The sequence below is a fragment of the Coregonus lavaretus genome (genome assembly GCF_964263955.1).
Source record: "Coregonus lavaretus genome assembly, chromosome: 3".
NCBI classification, from domain to species: Eukaryota; Metazoa; Chordata; class Actinopteri; order Salmoniformes; family Salmonidae; genus Coregonus; species Coregonus lavaretus.
In genome coordinates, this window is record NC_139990.1 from 47453165 (window position 1) to 47474650 (window position 21486).

At 46.4% G+C, this 21486-nt stretch overlaps 1 protein-coding gene across 1 annotated transcript; it reads right to left on the reverse strand.

Moving 5' to 3' along the window:
• Positions 1–234: 234 nt before the first annotated feature.
• LOC311107555 (retinol dehydrogenase 13) lies at positions 235–3270 on the reverse strand (the record flags this gene model as incomplete). Its single annotated transcript, XM_084150062.1, has 5 exons — positions 235–1887; positions 2022–2226; positions 2389–2508; positions 2600–2761; positions 3093–3270. The coding sequence occupies 5 exons, from the start codon at positions 3268–3270 to the stop codon at positions 1782–1784; spliced, it is 771 nt and encodes a 256-aa protein (XP_084006188.1). The 3' UTR covers positions 235–1781.
• Between the last annotated feature and the right edge of the window lie 18216 nt (positions 3271–21486).

Sequence of the window (21486 nt, forward strand, 5' to 3'; positions counted from 1 at the left end):
TTCATTGGGAACATGAAAGGACACCTGAGTAGTATGTTTAAAACAATTCAGTTTCGACTCAGTACCAGCAATCCTGGAAAGAGGCTGCAGGGTGCTTACTGCGTTGTAAGTGGACTACGCTGCTCTCTAGTGGCTCAATGATAATGGACACATTTCCCTCTGCTGGTTACTCCTGCTCACTGCATGTTAGAAAATCTTCACAGATGGAATAAGATAATCAAATTGATACAGTTTGATGCAAAACACGTTTTTTTTTATTCAAATGAATGTAAACAACAGAAACAAAGCTACAATTTCATTTGAGATAGTCCTTGTTGCTATGTTGCAAAATTACCTTGAAGAGGATCCGTCCTTGAAAAATAGAATGACCATCAGTAGTTTCCCATTTCAGGAGTGAATTCCAAAAGACAACTACTCTTTATAGTGTATCACCAAAACATTTAGGATAAACATGCTTTTACAGTGCCCTCAAGAAATAACCAGGTGAATACTTGGCAATAATTACCTGCAATCTCTAATGATCAAATTGTCATTTTAGTACAAATATACTATTTACCTGCTTATTTCATAAACACGACACTCTAAAGTGTTCAACTGCAGTAAATGCATGATCACCAGTGTAATATTCATCCCAATGTACTAAGCTATCAAGTACAACACTCTCAACTGACATTCATATTATCAGGCAGAGGCATCATGCCCATAGGGCAGATTTGTCCTGTTTAAAAAAAATAAAAAATAAAAAATAAAAAGCCTCCTAACAATTTTATTTACATAATGTATTATGAAGTTGGCTTTAGCTAGCCCAGATAGGTTCCCAATCTCCCAACCTCATAACTAGCTATAAAGAAGCCATTTCCGGCTATCAAACAAGTTAGAGTAGCTAGCTTGTCTAACTATCTTAGCTGGCATGCCTGCTGGCAAGGTTGGTATACTTTAGAAAAGCAAACAATTACTAAATGTACTGAATAAGACTCACATTCCTTTCAATCTTTTACCCATATTTTAGCAGAGATGCAGAGAATAATATTTTGTTTCTTTAAAAAAAGAACCACCAGTCAGGAGGATACAGACAGCTCAAAAAGTATGCTTAGATATAAAGACAAATATACATATTTTTCACATAGAATTAGCCATAATAATCATGGCTCTAGATTGCAGGAAAAAGCTGTTCCAGGTGTTTGAAAAATGCTAAATTCACCAACTCCCCAGACATCCTCACGTACTTTGTGCCCCCTCAGATTTTTGGGGTACAAGACGCCCCTGTTAACAGGGGCCAGAATTCTACAAGAATGACTAGCGGTGGATGCTCCAAATGATTTCTCGGATATCTGATCTCCAGCATAGTGAGGTGAAAGGACTTTATGTCCTGAGTTGAGTTCCTACAGGTCTGTTAGTCTTTCAGTCTGCAATCTCCAAGGTAAGCATGGACGCCCCAGCCTGGTAACTATACATCACCCATGCATGTCTTTTTGAAGACTCCTTACAGGTTTTTTTTTATATTGAGAGGCCAGAGAAGGCTTGAGGATTGCTTGGTACGAGTCGTCCAATCTGTTGATGCTGATTGTCAGAGAGGGTTGGGGCTGTTCTAAGTTCATGAGTTCCCGGTTTTCAGATGGAGGGGGTTGTTCAGTCTTTCTCTATGGTTTGAAGGTGGAGGGGGTTGTTCAATCTTTCTCTATGGTTTGAAGGTGGAGGGGGTTGTTCAGTCTTTCTCTATGGTTTGAAGGTGGAGGGGGTTGTTCAGTCTTTCTCTATGGTTTTCAGATGGAGGGGGTTGTTCAGTCTTTCTCTATGTAACCCACCAGACGGGCACTCTCCTTCCAAAGCCTCTTGGCCACCGCATCATCCCTCCCCTCTGGGGCGGTCTCCATCACGACACAGTCACTGAGACACACATACAATAACACTTTACAAACCAGAGCTAAACAAGCTTGACAACAATTCAAAAACAATAGAATACAGTAACTTTGACTTACTGTCCATGTCCTATCCACCACTACTTTCACAACAGAGCTTACCTGAAGTAGCAGCCAGACTTGTGCTCCAATCCTGGGGTGACAGCACAGTAGATGGAGGTCTGGGCGCCCTGGGTGGAGGTCTTCATGAGGAGCACGGAGGGGGCTGACAGGATGGCCCTCAGCATGGGGAACCAGGTCTCCACGTGGCGGGTCAGCTCTGTCCTGATCACCCCGGGATGCAGGCTGTAGGACGTCACCCCCGTACCTACCAGGGGATCAGATCCCAGTGTGTTACACCTCTACACTGTGTCTGGGAAAAGTCCTATCTGCCAGTGAATTAAAACTGTTATTGGTGACAATATCGTTGTTGTAATGGTCGTAATAAATGTGCACAAAGCCAAAGACCACCGAGGGTATTTCCGTTTACCTTTCAACCTTCTGGCCAGCTCTCTGGAGAATAGCACGTTGGCCAGCTTGCTCTGTCTGTAACTGACCAGAGAGTTGTATGGCCTCTTGGCAAAGAAAAGATCATCAAACTGGATCTTACCTAGATGTAGGAAAATATATATAGTTTTTTTTTACATTGCATGGCACCTATATTATGGAAAGGAAGAAAAAAGTCCAATAGTCCGGTTTACCCCCTTTGTGTGCAATGCTAGACACATTGACCACACGGCTAGGGGCGGAGCTCTTGAGCTTCCCCAGAAGGAGATTGGTCAGCAGGAAGTGTCCGAGGTGATTGACAGCCAGTTGTGTCTCGAAGCCGTCCTCTGTTAGCCAGTTAGGGCACATCATCACACCTGATGGAGACAATCATCATGATGAAGCGCTATATAACTGGAATCAACCATCCTTATCAGTCATAATGCCATAGAGCCAGCTTCCCATTCAGGGCCCGTATTAACAAAGCATCTCAGTGTAGGAGTGCTGATCTAGGATCAGGTCCCCCCGGTCCATGTAATCTTATTCGTTATGATCTAAAAGGAGAAAAAAAACTATCCTAGATCAGCACTTTTCCCTCTGAGACATTTTGTGAATCTGTGCCCAGACATGGCTGTTCCAGTGGTTGCTGATGCCATAGAGCCAGCTTCCCATCCAGACATGGCTGTCCCAGTGGTTGCTGATGCTCACCGGCATTGTTGATGAGTATATCTAGGCGATCCTCACTGGCAATGAACTCTTTGGCCAACTCTCTGACAGAGTACATAGAGGCCAGGTCCAGGTGACGCACTACGATGTTGTTGTTCCCCGTGGCCTGACGAATCTCGTCCGCCGCCCTCGCAGCCCGTGTCAGGTCCCGGCACGCCATCACCACCCGCGCCCCTGCAGCTCCCCGAAGTCAGTTAGAGAAGGCACAAACACACAACACACGCCATCCCCCACAGAGTACATTCTGTCCAAAGAGGAGGGTACCCTGCTCCCAGTATTCCAACCATTTCCTGGGATGGAATGGTCGAAGGCAGCAGTATAACACCCAGCCTTAAAGTAGGTCAAAATGTGGCCATATCTGATACACACACACCACATACACACACACTTTGTGACATTGTGTACATAACTGTGCCATACCTCTACGTGCCATGTCACGGCACGTTTCCTTGCCAATGCCGGTGTTGGCACCGGTGACCAACACCGTCTTGCCACGTAATTGGACTGAAGATCGACACACACCCCCAGCAATCCATTTTCTCAACAGAACAATGCCTGGCGGTGCAACAAACAACATGAAAACAATGAATTCCTTCCCACATTATCACTTGAAAGCTGTACTCTCTTAGAAAAAAAGATGCTATCTAGAACCTAAAAGGGTTCTTCGGTTTTTCTTCCGGGTAGAACCCTTTTGGTTCCATTTAGAACCCTTTCCACAGAGGGTTCTACATGGAACCCAAAAGTGTTCTACCTGAAACCTAAAAGGGTTCTACATGGAACCAAAATAGTTATCCTATGGGGACAGCCGAAGAACCCTTTTGGAACCTTTTTTTCTAAGAGTGTAGTGAGTAGATTTGAGTGCAAAATATTATGGTGACCAGGAATATGGACTAGAACTCTGACTGTGAAGCTCTGGTGTCTGAGCTGATGATGTTTTGGTGGAGGCAATGTAGGACTCTTAAAATCAAATGTTTCTGTGTTTTCTGACAGAAACTGAGTATTTTAAGATGCTCCTGGAATGTATGAGCAGGAGTGAACTGTGCATTTGATATTAAGAGCTGGGATATTTTTGTGGTAAAGAACTGTTCAAAAACATATATAACATAAAGATAACATCTTAATAACAGATGTCTGCAGAGAGAGCATAAATATATGCTGGCAAATTTAGTAAAGTGTTCTTCACAAATTAGAATTAACACCACCAATTTTGTTATTGTCTGTTTAATATTCAAAATAACAGCAAAGTTATCTATCTCTCTAATAAAACAATAAGAAGAAAGACAAAAAGACAAACCAAGTTGAATTATAATAGAGAATGAAAATTATCTTTAGAGCCTTTTTTAAAAACTGTTAAATCGATTTGATATTCTGAGTAATTTCCTTGCCCTGCCTTCACATTTAATTCAAAGTCTATTCTATATTTTTGACTTGGTTATTTCATTGAAACAAACACGCTTCAAATAGTACAAAGAACAACAAAGGCCAAGACTTACAGATCACTGTCACCGCTATGACAGCGCCATACTTAACCGGCGCAGACCGATCAACTTCATCCCACATTTTATCCGTAGCCTAGGCAAAGACCTGCCAGACCATAGGTGGACGGACCGAATACCGTCCTCCTTGGGATTCACTTCGTTCTAATCCAGGAATATTACGATGTTTGTCGGCTATGATGCTCTCATCTGAAAGCGAGGCTATTAATAGTTTTAAAGCAATTTAAATAGAGGGATTTAGCGTCTGTTTTCAGATTACGAAGCGATTACACTCGTATTCTCTATTGTATCATTGGCAATACGAGAGCAGCAGTGGTGTCGAAATACAAAGTGTTATGTTACATCTCTAGGTGTGAACTGAGTGAGCCCCGTCCAGCGAATGAAAACGCTGCAAACAAATGTTTACATACCAATGCAAATGAATAGAATTGTATAACAGTGCATTTTATTAGAATACAATTCCTAGATCATGATCTGACATTAAGGCTATATCCATGTCATGCCATTTAGGCTAATCTGCTGCCTACAATGATAAACTTTGACATCACAATGACAGGCTAATATCCTTATGTTTATAGGCTGCTGTGATAGTTGTTTGGTTAGGCTATTAGAGGTAAGACCTATTGCATAACACATATCCTTTATCAAATGTATAGGGACCAGAGGGAGATGGCATGCCTACTGTGCTACACTGATGCTACCCCACATTAATATTACTGGTCAGCATTACAATAGCCTAAACCTATAACCTAAGAGAATTAAATATGTATTTTTTTTATACACATTTCGAAAAATATAGGCATAAGATTATGTTGAATAGATTTATTTTGTTGTAACCTATATTTTAAAGTACATTTGTATTAATAAGCACAAAAGTATACATTTGAGTAGGCTATGGGCCACACACTAAGCAGGCAATCAAACAGAAAGTTATTCACTTTTTGTCTCTGTTATATGTGTTTTTTTGTGTTAATTTCCAGTCTACGCTACTCATATATTTCATTTCCCAGTTGTAAATAATGTCCAAGAGAAGACATGATGGTCTGTAAACAAAATCTTTGATGAAGAAGAGTCTGAACTTGCCTGTTAACAGTTATTTGACTAGGCTACACATTGAAGTACCCTGGACATTAGTTTTTTTGTAATCTGAGTAATTTGTTACTCAACCCTGTCCAAGACAGTCTAGGCCTATAGTCTTTGTGTAACATTGTTTTGTTAAGTGGGCTACATGTAGGCCTATGTCATGTACATGAATCCAAAAGCAAATAAATTACCCTGGATGATTATCCTCTCTCTTTCACACACACACACACACACACACACACACACACACACTGTCACGATCGTCATAAACAGCGGACCAAGGCGCAGCGTGAGAAGCGTACATCTTTATTACTTGTACACACGAACAAACCAAAACAATAAACGATACGTGAAGTCCTAGGTTAAATACACAAACCTTCCGGAACAAGATCCCACACCTAACTGTGCAAAACAGGCTGCCTAAGTATGGTTCCCAATCAGAGACAACGAGCAACAGCTGCCTCTGATCGGGAACCACCCTGGCCAACATAGATCTAAACGATCTAGAATAAACACATAGAAACTACCACCCTGGCTCAACATAAAAGAGTCCCCAGAGCCAGGGCGTGACAGTACCCCCCCCCCAAAGGCGCGGACTGCGACCGCGCCAACTAAACCCAACAGGGGAGGGGCCGGGTGGGCATTCCGCCTCGGAGGCGTATCCGGCTCCGGGCGTGACCACCACTCTCTCTCTCGCCCTCGTGGTCTAGCCCTGCTGGCCGGAGCTGGACTGAACACCGGTGGAGCGGATTGCTCTGGCTCCGGCGTGGAGCAGCTGACCGGTGCCGGACCAGGCACAGGTGGAACAGGCACGGACCGTGCCAGACTGACGACGCGCACCACTGGCTTGGTGCGGGGAGCGGGGAGCGGGGAGCGGGAACGGGCCGGACCGGGCTGACGACGCGCACCACTGGCTTGGTGCGGGGAGCAGGAACGGACCGTGCCAGACTGACGACGCGCACCACTGGCTTGGTGCGGGGAGCAGGAACAGGCCGAACCGGGCTGGCGACGCGCACCACTGGCTTGGTGCGGGGAGCAGGAACGGGCCGGGCCGGGCTGGCGACGCACACCACAGGCTTGGTGCGGGGAGCAGGAACAGGCCGGACCGGGCTGACGACGCGCACCACTGGCTTGGTGCGGGGAGCAGGAACAGGCCGGACCGGGCTGGCGACGCGCACCACTGACTTGGTGCGGGGAGCAGGAACGGGTCGGACCGGGCTGATGACGCGCACCACTGGCTTGGTGCGGGGAGCAGGAACAGGCCGGACCGTACTGGGAACACACACCACTGGCCTTGTGCGGGAATCAGGAACGGGCCGGACCGGACTGGTAACACACCCCAGTACCTCTCGCCGTGCCTCTACACTACACTTCTCCCTCGTGACCAGTGGCCCCCGTAACCTGGCGGCCTCCTCTGCTAACCTGCCGAACCGCTCTATCGCGGCCTCCCGCTGCCTCGCCGTCCACGGTGTGAGCCCCCCCCCCCCTAAAAATGTATTGGGCTTGTCTCTACCCCGTGCTCAAGGCCTCCATCCCTCTTGCCAGACTCGCACTCATCTCCTCCCAAGTCCATCCTCTCTCCTCGTCACGCTGCTTGATCCAGTCTTGGTGGGATCTTCTGTCACGATCGTCATAAACAGCGGACCAAGGCGCAGCGTGAGAAGCGTACATCTTTATTACTTGTACACACGAACAAACCAAAACAATAAACGATACGTGAAGTCCTAGGTTAAATACACAAACCTTCCAGAACAAGATCCCACACCTAACTGTGCAAAACAGGCTGCCTAAGTATGGTTCCCAATCAGAGACAACGAGCAACAGCTGCCTCTGATCGAGAACCACCCTGGCCAACATAGATCTAAACGATCTAGAATAAACACATAGAAACTACCACCCTGGCTCAACATAAAAGAGTCCCCAGAGCCAGGGCGTGACACACACACAGTTCACTCTGTAAAATTGTAATGTGAGAACATAAAATTGCAGTGTGAGAATGTAACATTAATCAGCATATCAATAGTTAGTTCTCGAGAACCCAGACCTTCAGTTTTCAATTGAACGTATGGACCACAGCTGGATCAATGAACTACAATGCTATCACTCTGTTTTAAAGTTTAGAAACGTTAATAATCCTCACTTGCGATAGGCCTACGGTTTTGGAAACCTTTGTAACTTAAATTTCACATCAGGGTGAAAGAATCTTTCAAATACAAAATATACACTTACTGTATGCAGTTTAGCAAAGTTGCATCCTTGTTGCACCCTGCAGAATAAATAAAAAAACACAGCCCCCAGCCGAGGTACGAAACTTCCTCCCCAGTCATGCTCTATTGGAAATTGGAGGGGAGGAAGTGTAGTCTCGGTTTGAGGCAGCGTGCTTTCCTAAACTGCTTACAGTAAATTTATATTTTGTATGAGCAATTATTTCTTGCTAATATGAAAGTTAAGTTCCAAATGTTTCCAAAACTGTATCGCTTGCGAGGTGTATTTGCGTTTAGACAGAGCATTTTGGCAGCTTCGGAGCGTCTGGGCATTTTTCTCACAAGGCTAAAGAGGATGTCTAATGGCTCAATGTAATTGGAATCATGAATAAGGGATAATCAATAGCATCATGATAGAACAAAATGGCTGCTTGCAGCTCCAATTAATTTGCCTTTATTGAGTGTATGGATATTAGTATTGACACACATTTGGTTGAAATTAATACTATTTGATCTATTTGAGTATTAATCACCGTGTTAGAAGGTAATTGAATTTAGTTATTGAAGTTTTTAATGTAATTTCTGAAAACAACGCAGTTTTAGGACAAATCTATTTCCTGAAACGCTTAGCTCCGCCTCTCTTCTTTACATTGATGGAAGCCAATCACAGTGCAGATTTTAAAGCGGAAATGACGCAAAACTTTGTTTCGACCAATGTAATTTGCTGAAAGAGGTAAACGTCTGTCTCCTTCATGCGGATTAATATGCCTCCAATGGGGAACATGTAGCCCGCGAATAATTTTTGTGTGTTCTTGTTTATTAGCGTTCTGTCTTCGTATTGGAAAGGGTAAGTATTTACCTGTAATAGTTTATGGTCTACTTTTAGTTTAAGTGTGTCACAAATAATCAATTTTTTTTGCCGTAAATATATCTAATATGCACACTAAACGTCGCAGTGGAACGGCATCAATAGCGTAGCCTACGGTTGTGAGTCTCAGTAGTAACATGTCTTTCCCCCAAAGTGTGTGTGTGTGTGTGTGTGTATGTGTGTGTGGGGGATCATGTCTTCTGCAATATATGTGTATAACTTGTATGACTCAAGGAACGAACGGCTGTTTATTGCAGACATGCACCTCAAATCTGCCATGCATGCAGATAACTATTTTCCCCCGCCCCTTTCGTAAATTTCCTAGTGGTTGCCAGGGACATTTTGCGAGAATTTCTATCACAATGAACCAGAGAAGAATAATAGATGAACTCAATTATGTATATATATATATATATATTTATTTATTTTGCCTAAATAAGTTATCAGAGAAGCAATGTTTTCATTCAATACTTTACTTTAATATTTTGTTTATATGTTTAGAAATTCAATTTCATAAGATTATTTAAAGCCTGGACAGATTTTCTACAATGCTGAACCCAAGTCTCTGAGTCACATTGTCATCATTCAATCAATAGGCTATTTTTAAAATACTGTAGATTACAATATAATAAATGTGTGAAATAAATTAACTTTATAGTTTCATACAAGTTACACAAACACGTGACAGTTATAAAACATTGATATTTACTCAAGCGACAATGGCCTTTTTTAATGTACTGTATGGTGTTCTGACACTGTTCATAGTGCTCAAGCGATAGACCTACACTTATGAGTGTACACTTACTAGACATTTTAATTATTCAGTGTGTCTTAGTTGTTCATTAGACATATTTGATCCGTTCAGCAAAATGGACGGCGATTTATTCATGGAGTGTGAGGAGGAGGAGCTGGAGCCATGGCAACAGATGTATGACGACGTGGAGGAGGAATTGGAATTCATAGAGGGCGACATTGACAACGGTGAGCATGCCCATTGGCCAACTATTGCCACGGAGACAGACTGGCACATCCTCTTGACTGTCATCTTGGTGACTGACTGACCACTGCGGCCCTTGTCATGGTCTGAACATGTATGAATGGTCAATGACCCAGTCATATAGGCTGTTAGCATAAGACGTGTCAAACTCGTTCCATGGAGGGCCGAGTGTCTGCAGGTTTTCTCTCCTCCCTTGTACTTGATTGATGAATTAAGGTCAGTAATTAGTAAGGAACACCCCTCATCCGGTTGTCTAGATCTTCACTGAAAGGAAAAACCAAAAACAAGCAGACACTAGGCCCTGCATGGAATGAGTTTGACACCCCTGGCATAAGACTATGCTGTGAAATACAATCAAAGTTTATTTGTTCTGTGCACAGGATACAACAGGCCTAAATAGTACAGTGAAAAGCTTACTTGCAAGCTCTTCCTCAACAATGGAATATTCAATATCAAAGGTAAAGAAGTAAAAAATCCAGAATAGAAATGGAAAAAAAGGTCAGATAAAATAAAAACACAGGAGAATGTACGCTAATTCTCATGTAGTTCAACTGTACCTTGCTGTTTATGCCGTTGTGTGTTTCCTGCAGTCTGTGAAACCTCCTTTTCCTCCACGACATCCCGAGAGACTCCGGTTCCCAGCATACCCTCCCTCACTCACTCAGCTGCACAGCGTGTCCCGGCAACGGTTTCCAACACAGGCCAGTCCTCCTCCTCTGTCTTGCAACGCACCACTATAGCACATGAGTTGATGTTTTGGGGGAAGGCTGGTGTCTCAAACACACACTGCCGAAAGGCTAAAACAGCCGTCGTTACTTTCAGAAACACAGGAAATGCTCAGTAATGGATTTTGATTATTTGATTGTACAGGAGTATTTATAAATGCGTTATACACCTCGGAGTCAGAAACCAAAGAGAATGCAACACTGATTATAATATGCAGTAGGCCTACACTTAGAACCGCGGGGCGAAGCAGTTGTAGAAGACATGAGTCTGGCTCATGGTCTCGTGATGAGGTAGCCCCTGCCTGCGACTTCAAAATCAGTGTCACCCTCACCAAAGGGGGAATGTCCTCTTGGTCTAACGGTCAAGACATTGGTTTCTCCCTTGGTAGACACAGGGTTCAGATCCCACCCGTGACACTAACCACTAGGTTGTCCCCCTTCCTCTGTGTCCCTCAGCTCCTGTGTCGTCATCAGTGTTATCTCAATTTATGGTCCCCACGGGGGTCCCTGGTATGCCCTCTCTGGTGCCATCGGGCATGGTCCAGGGACAACAGCTGATCCAGATCCAAACCCCTACAGGTCTGAGCACCATGCTACTGCCCACAGCTGTTAACCCTGGTGCCGGCCCTGCCAATGCCCAGCAGATCTACTTCACCCAGGTACGGACTGCATCAGTGCTCACGGATCTTCTCTGGCCTGCTTCGGTTCAGTTCAGCAAGGGGGAATGCATTTAAGAATGTATTTAACTTCAACTCATTATTACATCTCACAGGGTTTCCCGGTCCGAAATGTGAGGCCTGGGCAGAACCCTATGGGGATAGTTCTGAATTTACAACAAGGGCAGATGATTCGACCCATCACTCTACTCTCTGGTAATTGTATCTCTTACTTCTTTATCCAATGCTGTTTTCACAGCTCTACAACAGACAGGTCCCGCAACATACTGGGGTCCCAAACACTCATTTTTGAAAAGTCTCCAGGAAGCAAGTTATTGACAGCAGCCATTTTGGACAACATAGTGTATAGTAACACCATTTTGTTAACAGCCCCCTCTCTCCTATGGTAGGACCTGGAGGGCAGTTCTTTGCTCCGTCTATGGGGATGCCTCAGGTTGTGAGCCAGCCTGCACAGATTAGGCCCACTGCTGGCCCTAGTGGTGTTTTACGGCAGGCAGCGCCCGGCACCTTTGCCACTATGCAAATCCCTGCCACCCTCACCATCCGCGGGGCCAGTCATGCCCCCCTCACAACCACAGCTAGCACCATGGGCAACCGGCCCACCCTACTCAACCCTTCCTCACAGCCTCAGATTTGTAAGTTCTTATTTTATGGGTGGATCTCAATAGTCTAAATTCAATAAAGTACAGCTTTTGTATCTATTGTGAAATCTGTTGAACTTATCATGACCAACTCATGAGTTGTGTTCCTCTGCTTTTCTTTGTGCTATAGTGAAATGGAACCAAGTCCCAGTCGCTCTCCAATCGCAGCTACTGCAGATCGTCAAGAGCAACAGCCAGGCCAATGTACCCGTGGCCACGCCCCTGACACAGGGCAACACCAAAGGTACAGTAAATACACCCATATCAGAACTATTGCTCATTATCATATGCACTCGCTGGTTCTAAGTGTAAAAATGTTTCCCTGTTCTGTTTGTTTTACAGTTGATCAGGCGCTGAAAATATGCCCCCGATGTGGAGCCCAATTCAAAATGCAAGAAGCACTTCAAGGACATATGTGTGTAAGAAGCTTTATCATATGCACCTTAGAACATCCCAAATATTAAACCATGAACCACAGGTATGATGAGCATGATGGCAATTTAAACTGCATTGAATTCCTCCCTCACAGTTCTGCTGTCCAGAACTGGTCAATACTGCAGGGCCTTCCAGCAGCAGTGGCACTCAGAACCCCCTGCCAGAGCGGGCCCCCAGCTCCAATCCAGACCCTCCGCCTAAGGTGGTTATGCTAGTGGATGATTTCTACTATGGCCGCTTCGCGGGCCAACAGTCCCTGGTCGACAGCCAGCCCACCAAGCTGAACTACTCCTTCAAATGTGTCATCTGCCCCAAGAGGTCCAATAGCAACATTAGGTGAGAATGAGGTCAGCTGCTCCACACACACACACACACACACACACACACAGTATGTACACATACAGGCTGACCATAAATTGATTTGAAATGACAACATTTAGGGGCAGAGGTATCAACCAGATGTTTGCATGTGATACATTGCCACAAAGGTATCTGGACCACTTATTCAAGTGTTAGAACTATGCAAATGCAAATCTCAATTGATGGAAGGATGTTAACTGTGTTTGCGTGTGTGTGTGTGTACGTGCTCGGCAGGCTGATGGACCACATGAAGCAGCACCCAGAGATGACTAAATGGGTGGACCAACTGACCTCCTGCCAGCACTGCTTCCGCCAGTTCTCTACCAGCGCCCAGCTCCAGCACCATGTGGAGAATGCCCACGGGCCCACTCAGTCTTCCAGTACGCCCTCACATATGACAATACTTACATATTAATCTGTTGTTAAATATGCATCCTGTGCCATTTTTGAAAATCATGTTTTCTCTATTGACCGTGCAGCTTGTTGCAAGATCTGTGAGTGGGCGTTTGAGAGTGAGCCTGTGTTCCTGCATCACATGAAGAACACCCACAAACCAGGAGAGATGCCCTATATTTGCCAGGTTGGTGACCTTTCACCTCCAGTTGAACATGATAGAATAAATGCTGCCCACCTTCCCATTTACTCTCAGAACCACACCTTCCTGAAATCCCATCCCTTCTTTTCAAGGTGTGTCAGTACCGATCTTCTTTCTTTTCGGATGTGTACAACCACTTCTGTACCAGTCATGCAAAGACATGCAACCAGCTGTGTGTTTACTGCCTGAAGGTGTTCAAGAGCCCCAACTCCTTCCAGCAGCACTACATACGACACCAGGTAGAGAAACAACCCAGGAGCATTACATTTTACATTTACGTCATTTAGCAGACGCTCTTATCCAGAGCAAAAAAGTATTTATGGCCTGGTTTCCCGCGCTCATATTAAACCTAGTCTTGGATTAAACACCAATCTCAATAGAGAATCTTCATTGTAAGTGTGTTTTTAGTCCAGGACTAGGTTAAATCTGGGTCTGGGAAACGATCCCGTATGTTTTATAAAGGCAGTGGTACTGCAAAGTAGGCGTTGCAAGAAAAATTGTTTTGTAAACTCTTGTACAAAGGAAAAAAGAGATCAGCAGTTTCTTCTGCAATTTATGTATAACGCTGAAACACTGAACCCAACTCTTGATTTTTCAGGCCAGTAGAGCGAGTCACTGCAACAAGTGCCGTTTGCAGTTCCTCTCCGCCACGGACAGGATGGAGCACAAAACCCACAGCCACAGGACCTTCCGCAAGCCCAAGCAGCTGGAGGGGCTCCAACCTGGGACTAAAGTGAGTTGATGAACAGCTTCATTTCACTGATTAGTCCTTCTCCTAGTTGTGCCACACTCTTAGTAGAAAAGGTGCTATCTAGAACCTAAAAGGGTTATTCTGCTGTTCCCATAGGAGAACCCTTTGAAGAACCCTTTTTGGTTCTGGGGTAGAACCCTTTTGGGTTCCATGTAGAACCCTTACAGAGGGTTCTACATGGAACCCAAAAGAAGGGTTCTACATGGAACCCAAAAGTGTTTTCCTATGGGGACAGCCGAAGAACCCTTTTGGACCCCTTTTTTCTAAGAGTGTAGAGATTCAGGCAATTCACTTGTTGGACAGAACAACAGTTAACCAAAAAGCAATGCATGTCCTAGATCAAGAAGGAGTTATATTAGTGTAGGTATAATATTCATTGGTAGAATGGGGTTAAACACAGTGTTGTATTCTTGTCTGTGTACTTAGGTGACCATCAGGGCATATGCCCACCACAAGGGACAGTTGCCCAAGAATGTACCTGTGGACTATAAGACGACAGGCCCCACTCCTCAGGCGGGCCAGACCTACACTAACAGCAACATACAACACAAACCTCATCAGTCCAAACCACCTCCACAAACAACCAAAACCACCATGAGGAAATCCATCAAGCAGTTGGACCTGCTCACCAAGTTTCAGAAACGGAGGTGAATAATATTCATATTGTTGTGCATTTCTTCTCCATGGAGCTACTACAAATCCCAGGAGGACATTCAGTCTTCTATCTTTAATCTCAGACTTAGTTTTTGATTGAGCTATATGATAGTAGGGCTACCTTGCCCTCTGATAGCATGTATAAACATAATCATCATTTGGTGGGTGTTTTATATTTGTTCTTTTTCACACATGTACAAGTGTGTACTAATACGCGTGTGTGTGAATTGGAAATACTTTTTTTTGCATATCCCAACTCTCTGAAACACCCTCGGAGAGTGGGGTCACTGCCAGGGTGATCATATAAACGCATATATTGTGGCTGAAGTGTCTGACCTCTGTTTGACCTCCTCTACAGTGTGTCGCTAGTCAAGCAGCGGTGCATGGAGTGCAGCTCAGACGTACCCAGCTTCCCCGACCACTACCCCACCTTCGTCCACTGTGCCGTGTGTCCCTACAGCACCTGCTGCTCGCGCTCCTACGCAGACCACATGATCACGTGAGTCAAGTTTCATTATCGATATAGATCATGTTTTATTAGCCAAAGAAACAATATTTCATTCATTGATCATAGATGACTTGGAAGGTTTGATAGCGGTTCATTTCTCTTGTTGCAGAAATCATGCACCACGTATGAAAACCAACCACGTACCCCTGCACAAGCGGCCACCCCCTTGGTAATGGACACTGTTTCCCGCTGTGTTGTGTTTTTGATATTTTTTGCTTGCCAGTTACTAGGGACACTTGCCAACCTTCTCTCCCTCTGTCCCACACAGCTATTTGAAGCTGCTGTGTGAGGTCTGTGACTTCAGCTCTCAGACGGGTGACCTTATGGCCAAGCACCTGGCCCAGTACCCAAGTCACGGCTCCAGCACCTGTACACCAAACGGTGGGTGTCGTCAAGCTCCCCACAGAACTCCAAACAGATAGCCTTTGCATGTATATGTCAGTTTTACCATGGAAGGGGAGAGATGTGGTCCTCTGTAGTTCAATTGGTAGAGCATTCCGCTTGTAATGCCAGGGTAGTGGGTTCGATCCCCATGACCACCCATACGTAAAAATGTATGCGCACATGACTGTAAGTCACTTTGGATAAAAGCATCTGCTAAATGGCTTATTATTATTATTATTATTATTATTAGATGCTTTATATTTGCAGTCTAGAAAAGGTTTTGAAACTGCTATAGCATTAATCTTATTCATTAAACATACTATAACGTGTAACCAGGATGGCAACACTAATAAAAAAGAGTACCATGATTTGAAAAAGATATCTAGTTGTGGTGGGTTGGTGTCCTTATCTTAAAAAATATATCTAGTTGTGGTGGGTTGGTGTCCTTATCTTTAAAAATATATCTAGTTGTGGTGGGTTGGTGTCCTTATCTTTAAAAATATATCTAGTTGTGGTGGGCTGGTGTCCTTATCTTTAAAAAGATACCTAGTTGTGGTGGGTTGGTGTCCTTATCTTTAAAAATATATCTAGTTGTGGTGGGTTGGTGTCCTTATCTTTAAAAAGATATCTAGTGGTGGGTTGGTGTCCTTATCTTTTTCTGTTTGCTTCGTTGTTTAACTTGGCCTGATGCCAACTGTTTTGTTGCACAGGTTGAGCTTATCTCCACTTGTGAACACTGAGAGACATGGTGCACACCAGATCTTGTACAGTGAGAGACATGGTGCACACCAGATCTTGTACAGTGAGAGACATGGTGCACACCAGATCTTGTACAGTGAGAGACATGGTGCACACCAGATCTTGTACAGTGAGAGACATGGTTCACACCAGATCTTGTACAGTGAGAGACATGGTGCACACCAGATCTTGTACAGTGAGAGACATGGTGCACACCAGATCTTGTACAGTGAGAGACATGGTTCACACCAGATCTTGTACAGTGAGAGACATGTTTCACACCGGATCTTGTACAGTGAGAGACATGTTTCACACCAGATCTTGTACAGTGAGAGACATGGTTCACACCAGATCTTGTACAGTGAGAGACATGGTGCACACCAGATCTTGTACAGTGAGAGACATGGTTCACACCAGATCTTGTACAGTGAGAGACATGGTGCACACCAGATCTTGTACAGTGAGAGACATGGTTCACACCAGATCTTGTACAGTGAGAGACATGGTTCACACCAGATCTTGTACAGTGAGAGACATGGTTCACACCAGATCTTGTACAGTGAGATACATGGTGCACACCAGATCTTGTACAGTGCCCATAAAATCCCCTCATATAGGACACCAGAGGGGCCCTTCTCTCATAAATATTTGTACATCTATATTGGTTAGGTCAAATCCTTATGTTCTGGTCATGTGGTCGCACAAAAACTATTGGCCCTACCTAATGTAAAACTATTTTTACAAACTTGTAACACTAATACAATTGAAATTGTGAGGGAGTATAGGCCTGTGTGTGTTTGTCTACAGAAAGTAATGTGGCAAAAGATTACCCACACAATACCCCTTCTCTTCATTAATGAGGTAAAACAACGCTACATGGCCGCCGCATCCCATGTTGCTAGTTCACACATAGCAGGGATCATCAACTAGATTCAACCACGTGACGATTTTATTTTATTTTTTCTTGAGGGGATGGTCAGGGGTCCGAAACATAATTACAAATAATTTGTAGACTGCAAATTGACCTCAAGAAGCCCAAACGGATATAATATTTGACTAAAACATAATCATTTCAAACCTTGCTTGCATTTGTATACGATCACATATCTCTTTATAATGCGTGGGAATACAGGCCAAATTCGGCCTGCGGGCCGCCAGTTGGGGAACCCTGCGCTACAGGAACTGGCAAACAGATTTTTGTACATCAAGACACACTCCAAAGCATGTTTTGTGCCAAAGTAAATAGGAAAATGTGTGGAGTCCAAAAATGACCCAAGTGCAGAGGAGGAATGTCTTACCAAGGAGACAGTCTGCATACCAATCTGTTTTCTTCTGCCATTTATGTTGTCTTCAGACTACTGGCCAATTGAAGGGGTTATATTTTCCCCTGTTCTCTTTCTATCCACATGGTGTCGTAAAAGTGGACTAGCGCTGACATAAGAAATGGCCCATGGTGTTATAAAAGAAAAGTTGTGTCAACTTGGCTCTGTGGAGCAGAAAACTAACTGTTGTTCCTGTGATTCCCCTCCCTCCCTCACAGAGTCTCTGGAGTCTGACATTGAGTTCTGCCAAGAGGAGGACAAATCAGGAGAGGATGTAGATGTGGTGAGGTCTGAATGGGCATTAATGGAGAACTGGAGAGAACCTCTGCTGAGAGGCACCGACTGCCCCATCGCAACCATCCTCGACTTCACAGAGAGCTGCGGTCCTCGCCAGTCCTTAAACAAAAACAGCGACGCTGTCGACTACTTCAACCTGCTCTTCCCGTACTCGCTCATGGAGCTCATCGCCAGCGAGACCAACGCCAAGGCCAAGACCTGCCAGTTTCTTGGGCAGAGCGACCCGGACTGGGTCCCTGTCACCGCTCACGAGATCAAGGGCTTCATTGGTCTCAGTATACTCATGGGCCTTCAGAGCCTCCCAGAGCCTGCCAACTACTGGTCCTGGCAGCACTACGACAACTGCCACACCTTCTTCAGGGCCATGTCCATCAAGCGCTTCCAGCAGATCTCCACCAACATCCGGATGGGTAGTCTACTCACCTCCATGGAGGAGGAGGGAGAGGGCAGTGGCAGCGACAGGCTGCGTCTCTTCAGACCTATGCTGAACATCCTTGGCGACTCCATGTGGGAAGCCTACAAACCCAACCGGTGCCTGGCCATCGACCGGGCCCTGCTGCCCAGCCTGGAAACGGAGGCCGGCCAAGCCAAAGGGAACCCCAAGGCCCAACCAGGGGTGTGGCTGCTGTGTGACTCAAAGTCGGGCTACTGCCACCGACTGCTCATCCACATGGGGAGGGAGAAGGAGAAGGAGCTGGGGTTCAGTGTAGTGCTCCCCTTAGTGGAGGGACTCCAGGAGAAACACCACCAGCTCTTCCTGGGTAGCTCACTGGCCTCTGCCCCCCTCATGCAGAAGCTCTTGGACCAGGGCATTTACGCCTCCAGCTCCTTTCCTCCACCAAGCCCCATCCTCCCCAGGGAGCTGTGGGAGCAGGGTCAGCTGGAGAAGCCTGGGGACTTCCTGCAGAGGCAGTTGGGCCCCCTTCTGGCCACCCGCTGGAAAGACACCAAGGAGATGGGCTGCCTGTCCACCAACGCTGAGCCGGGGCAGCCAGACACAGTGTGGAGGAAGTCTCAAACTAAAGTGGGCGAACTCAGCCCCATCGAGCGTCCCTTAGCCTTCCGACTTCTGCAGGAGAACATGCGAGGCGTTGACATCTGCAAACAGCTGCTGGCCTGCAACCCGCTAGGAGGGCTGCCACTAGACAAGCACTGGCGCAGTCTCTTCTGGTTCCTGGTCAACCTGAGCATAGTCAATGCCTTCATAGTGCTGCGGGAGAGCCGCAAAGAGAACCCTCCATCGTGGGTGCAGGGCGGGCTCTTTACCCAGGCAAACTTTCGCAAGCGCTTAGGGCACCAGCTGGCCAAGTGCGCAGAAAGACAAGCACGCATCCACTCTGAGACTAAGGAGGGACCAGCGGGCGTGCGAGAGGTTGCACTGCAAGGCAATCCAAATAAACTAAGGCACAGATTGGTTAAACTCACCGCCAAGACCAAGAGATGCAAGAACTGCAATCTGAAGAACCTGCGCCATGAGAGCGTGTTTGGATGCATCGTTTGCAAAGCCAACCTGTGCAAGCAGCCCAGCTGCTTCTGGGAGTATCATGGCTTCTCACCCCACCACTTAGGTCAATCATTTATTTGATGCTTTGTAGATGCACACACAAGAATATGATACCAAAACACATATATAATCAATCCCAAGACTAGCTTAATCTCCATGAGTATACAAGGGTCAAAAACATTGTCTGTGACTGCTTGACAGTGAAAGTGTAAAGGTGATGGATGATATTACTAATACATTACGGTAGGGAAAACAAAGTCAACATAGTTCAACCTGAAACAGAAATGTTTATGTTGTAACACATTTAGCTGCATGCTCTTTCTCTTCAAATCTAAACTCTTATCCTCTTTTTTTACAGGCTCCCCTAATGTTGGATTCATCATGGAGGACATGAGGTACTTTACGAGACGCACTCCAGCCGTTTCACCCTGGTTTCACACGATTTACTCCCACAAAATATATTGTGATTTAATTTAGATGTTTTATCTGTCATGCCTCAAATACCACTCATCTTTCTTTCCTGCTTTGTCTTTCTGCAGAAACACCACGGGAGCAGACCGCTTTGACGACAGCAGCGAGTGGGGTCCCTTAGGGCCGGAGAGTGACCTGGACGAGGCAATGGCCCCAGTAGAGGACATGGGCTCAGACACAGACGATGAAGAAATGGAGGTTGAAGGTCTTGATAAGGACGTTGATGAAGTTTTTCATGAAGGGGAGTCTAAACAGCAGCCTGCCGCATCTGATCCTCCCGTCACCCCTCCGACAGTACGTCCGGTGGTAAAAGAACGAGAGGACACCCTCTCTGTGCGTCTACTGAGGATAGTGCTGTTTGCCCTCTGCTGCGGGGAACGCCAAGCTGCCAAGCAGCTATCCACCCAGTCCAATCTCATCCGGGCCTGGCTGAAGGATAAGAAGAAGCAGCTGGAGCGTGATGGCCGGGGACCCGGCAAGGGAGAGGCGGTGGAGCGCATGGTGGAGTGGGTCATGGCCCAGCGAGAGCAGCAGCTGCCGCTCAATGAGAAGAACCTTTTTCAGAGGGCTTCTGAGATCCACAGCCAGGACGGCCACAGCAGCGCCTTCCGCATCTCTTACGACTGGGCTGTGAGCTTCATGCTGCAGCATAGCCTTGGCTGGCAGGCTGTTGGGCGGACCGCCACGGTCAGCCGGCGCTTGCCACGCTCCATGGAGGACAACGCTAACTCCTTCACCAAGTTCACCCGCAAGCACATCCAGGCCCACGATCTGCCCCACACAGGCATAGCTGCCATGGACGAGCTGTCTGTCTTTGTAGACATTGAGGCACTTGCGGATCCAGCCAAAGTGGACAAAGAAGGGGCTCTCCAGCTGGTGGGAACCAGGGAACCTCTGGTCACCATCTATCTGTCAGCGCTGGCCGATGGCACCATGCTACGCACCCTGGTCCTAATCAAGGGGCAGCTCCCCGAGATGCAGGGCACAGGCCTGCCCAACTCTGTCCTGCTGGAGGCCAAGGTGGAGGGATTCACCAGGGACGAGGAGTTGGCACTGTGGGAGTCTCTGGTGTGGCGTCAACACATGCTGGACCAGAGCAGGAGTACCAAAGGCATGCTGATCCTGGACGGTCACCGCGGACACCTGTCTAAGGACTTCCTGACCACCCTTGGTGCCACTGGCACCCTTCCGGCTGTGGTCCCCGCCGGCTGCACCTGTCGCCTCCAGCCCCTGGAGATGTGCCTGCGGCCCGTTCTGCAGAGTTTCCTGCTGGCCCGCTGGGCCCGGCTGGCTGCAGAGGGCGGGGCAGCAGGGGCCAGACACAAAGACCTGGTGCAACTGCTAGTTGCCTGGCTAGTGGAGGCCTTGTCCTACTTAGAGGAACAGCCTGATCTGCTGCGACAGTCCTTCCACCTTACTGACTTGGTCCCTGGGCAGCGGGACCAGGAAATGACCAAGACTCTGGCAGAGACCCAGTCAGAGCTAATGAGTACTCTCAGAGAGGCCCTGCTAGGTCCTGAGGTTCTGGAGCCGGAGTCACCAGCAGAGCTCGAGCAGGAAGACAGCAGGGGCACAGAGGACATGGAGGCTGGAGAAGAGAGGGTAGATGAGGAGCAAGATGCTGGAGAAGAGAGGGTAGATGAGGAGCAAGAGGTTAAAGAAGGGA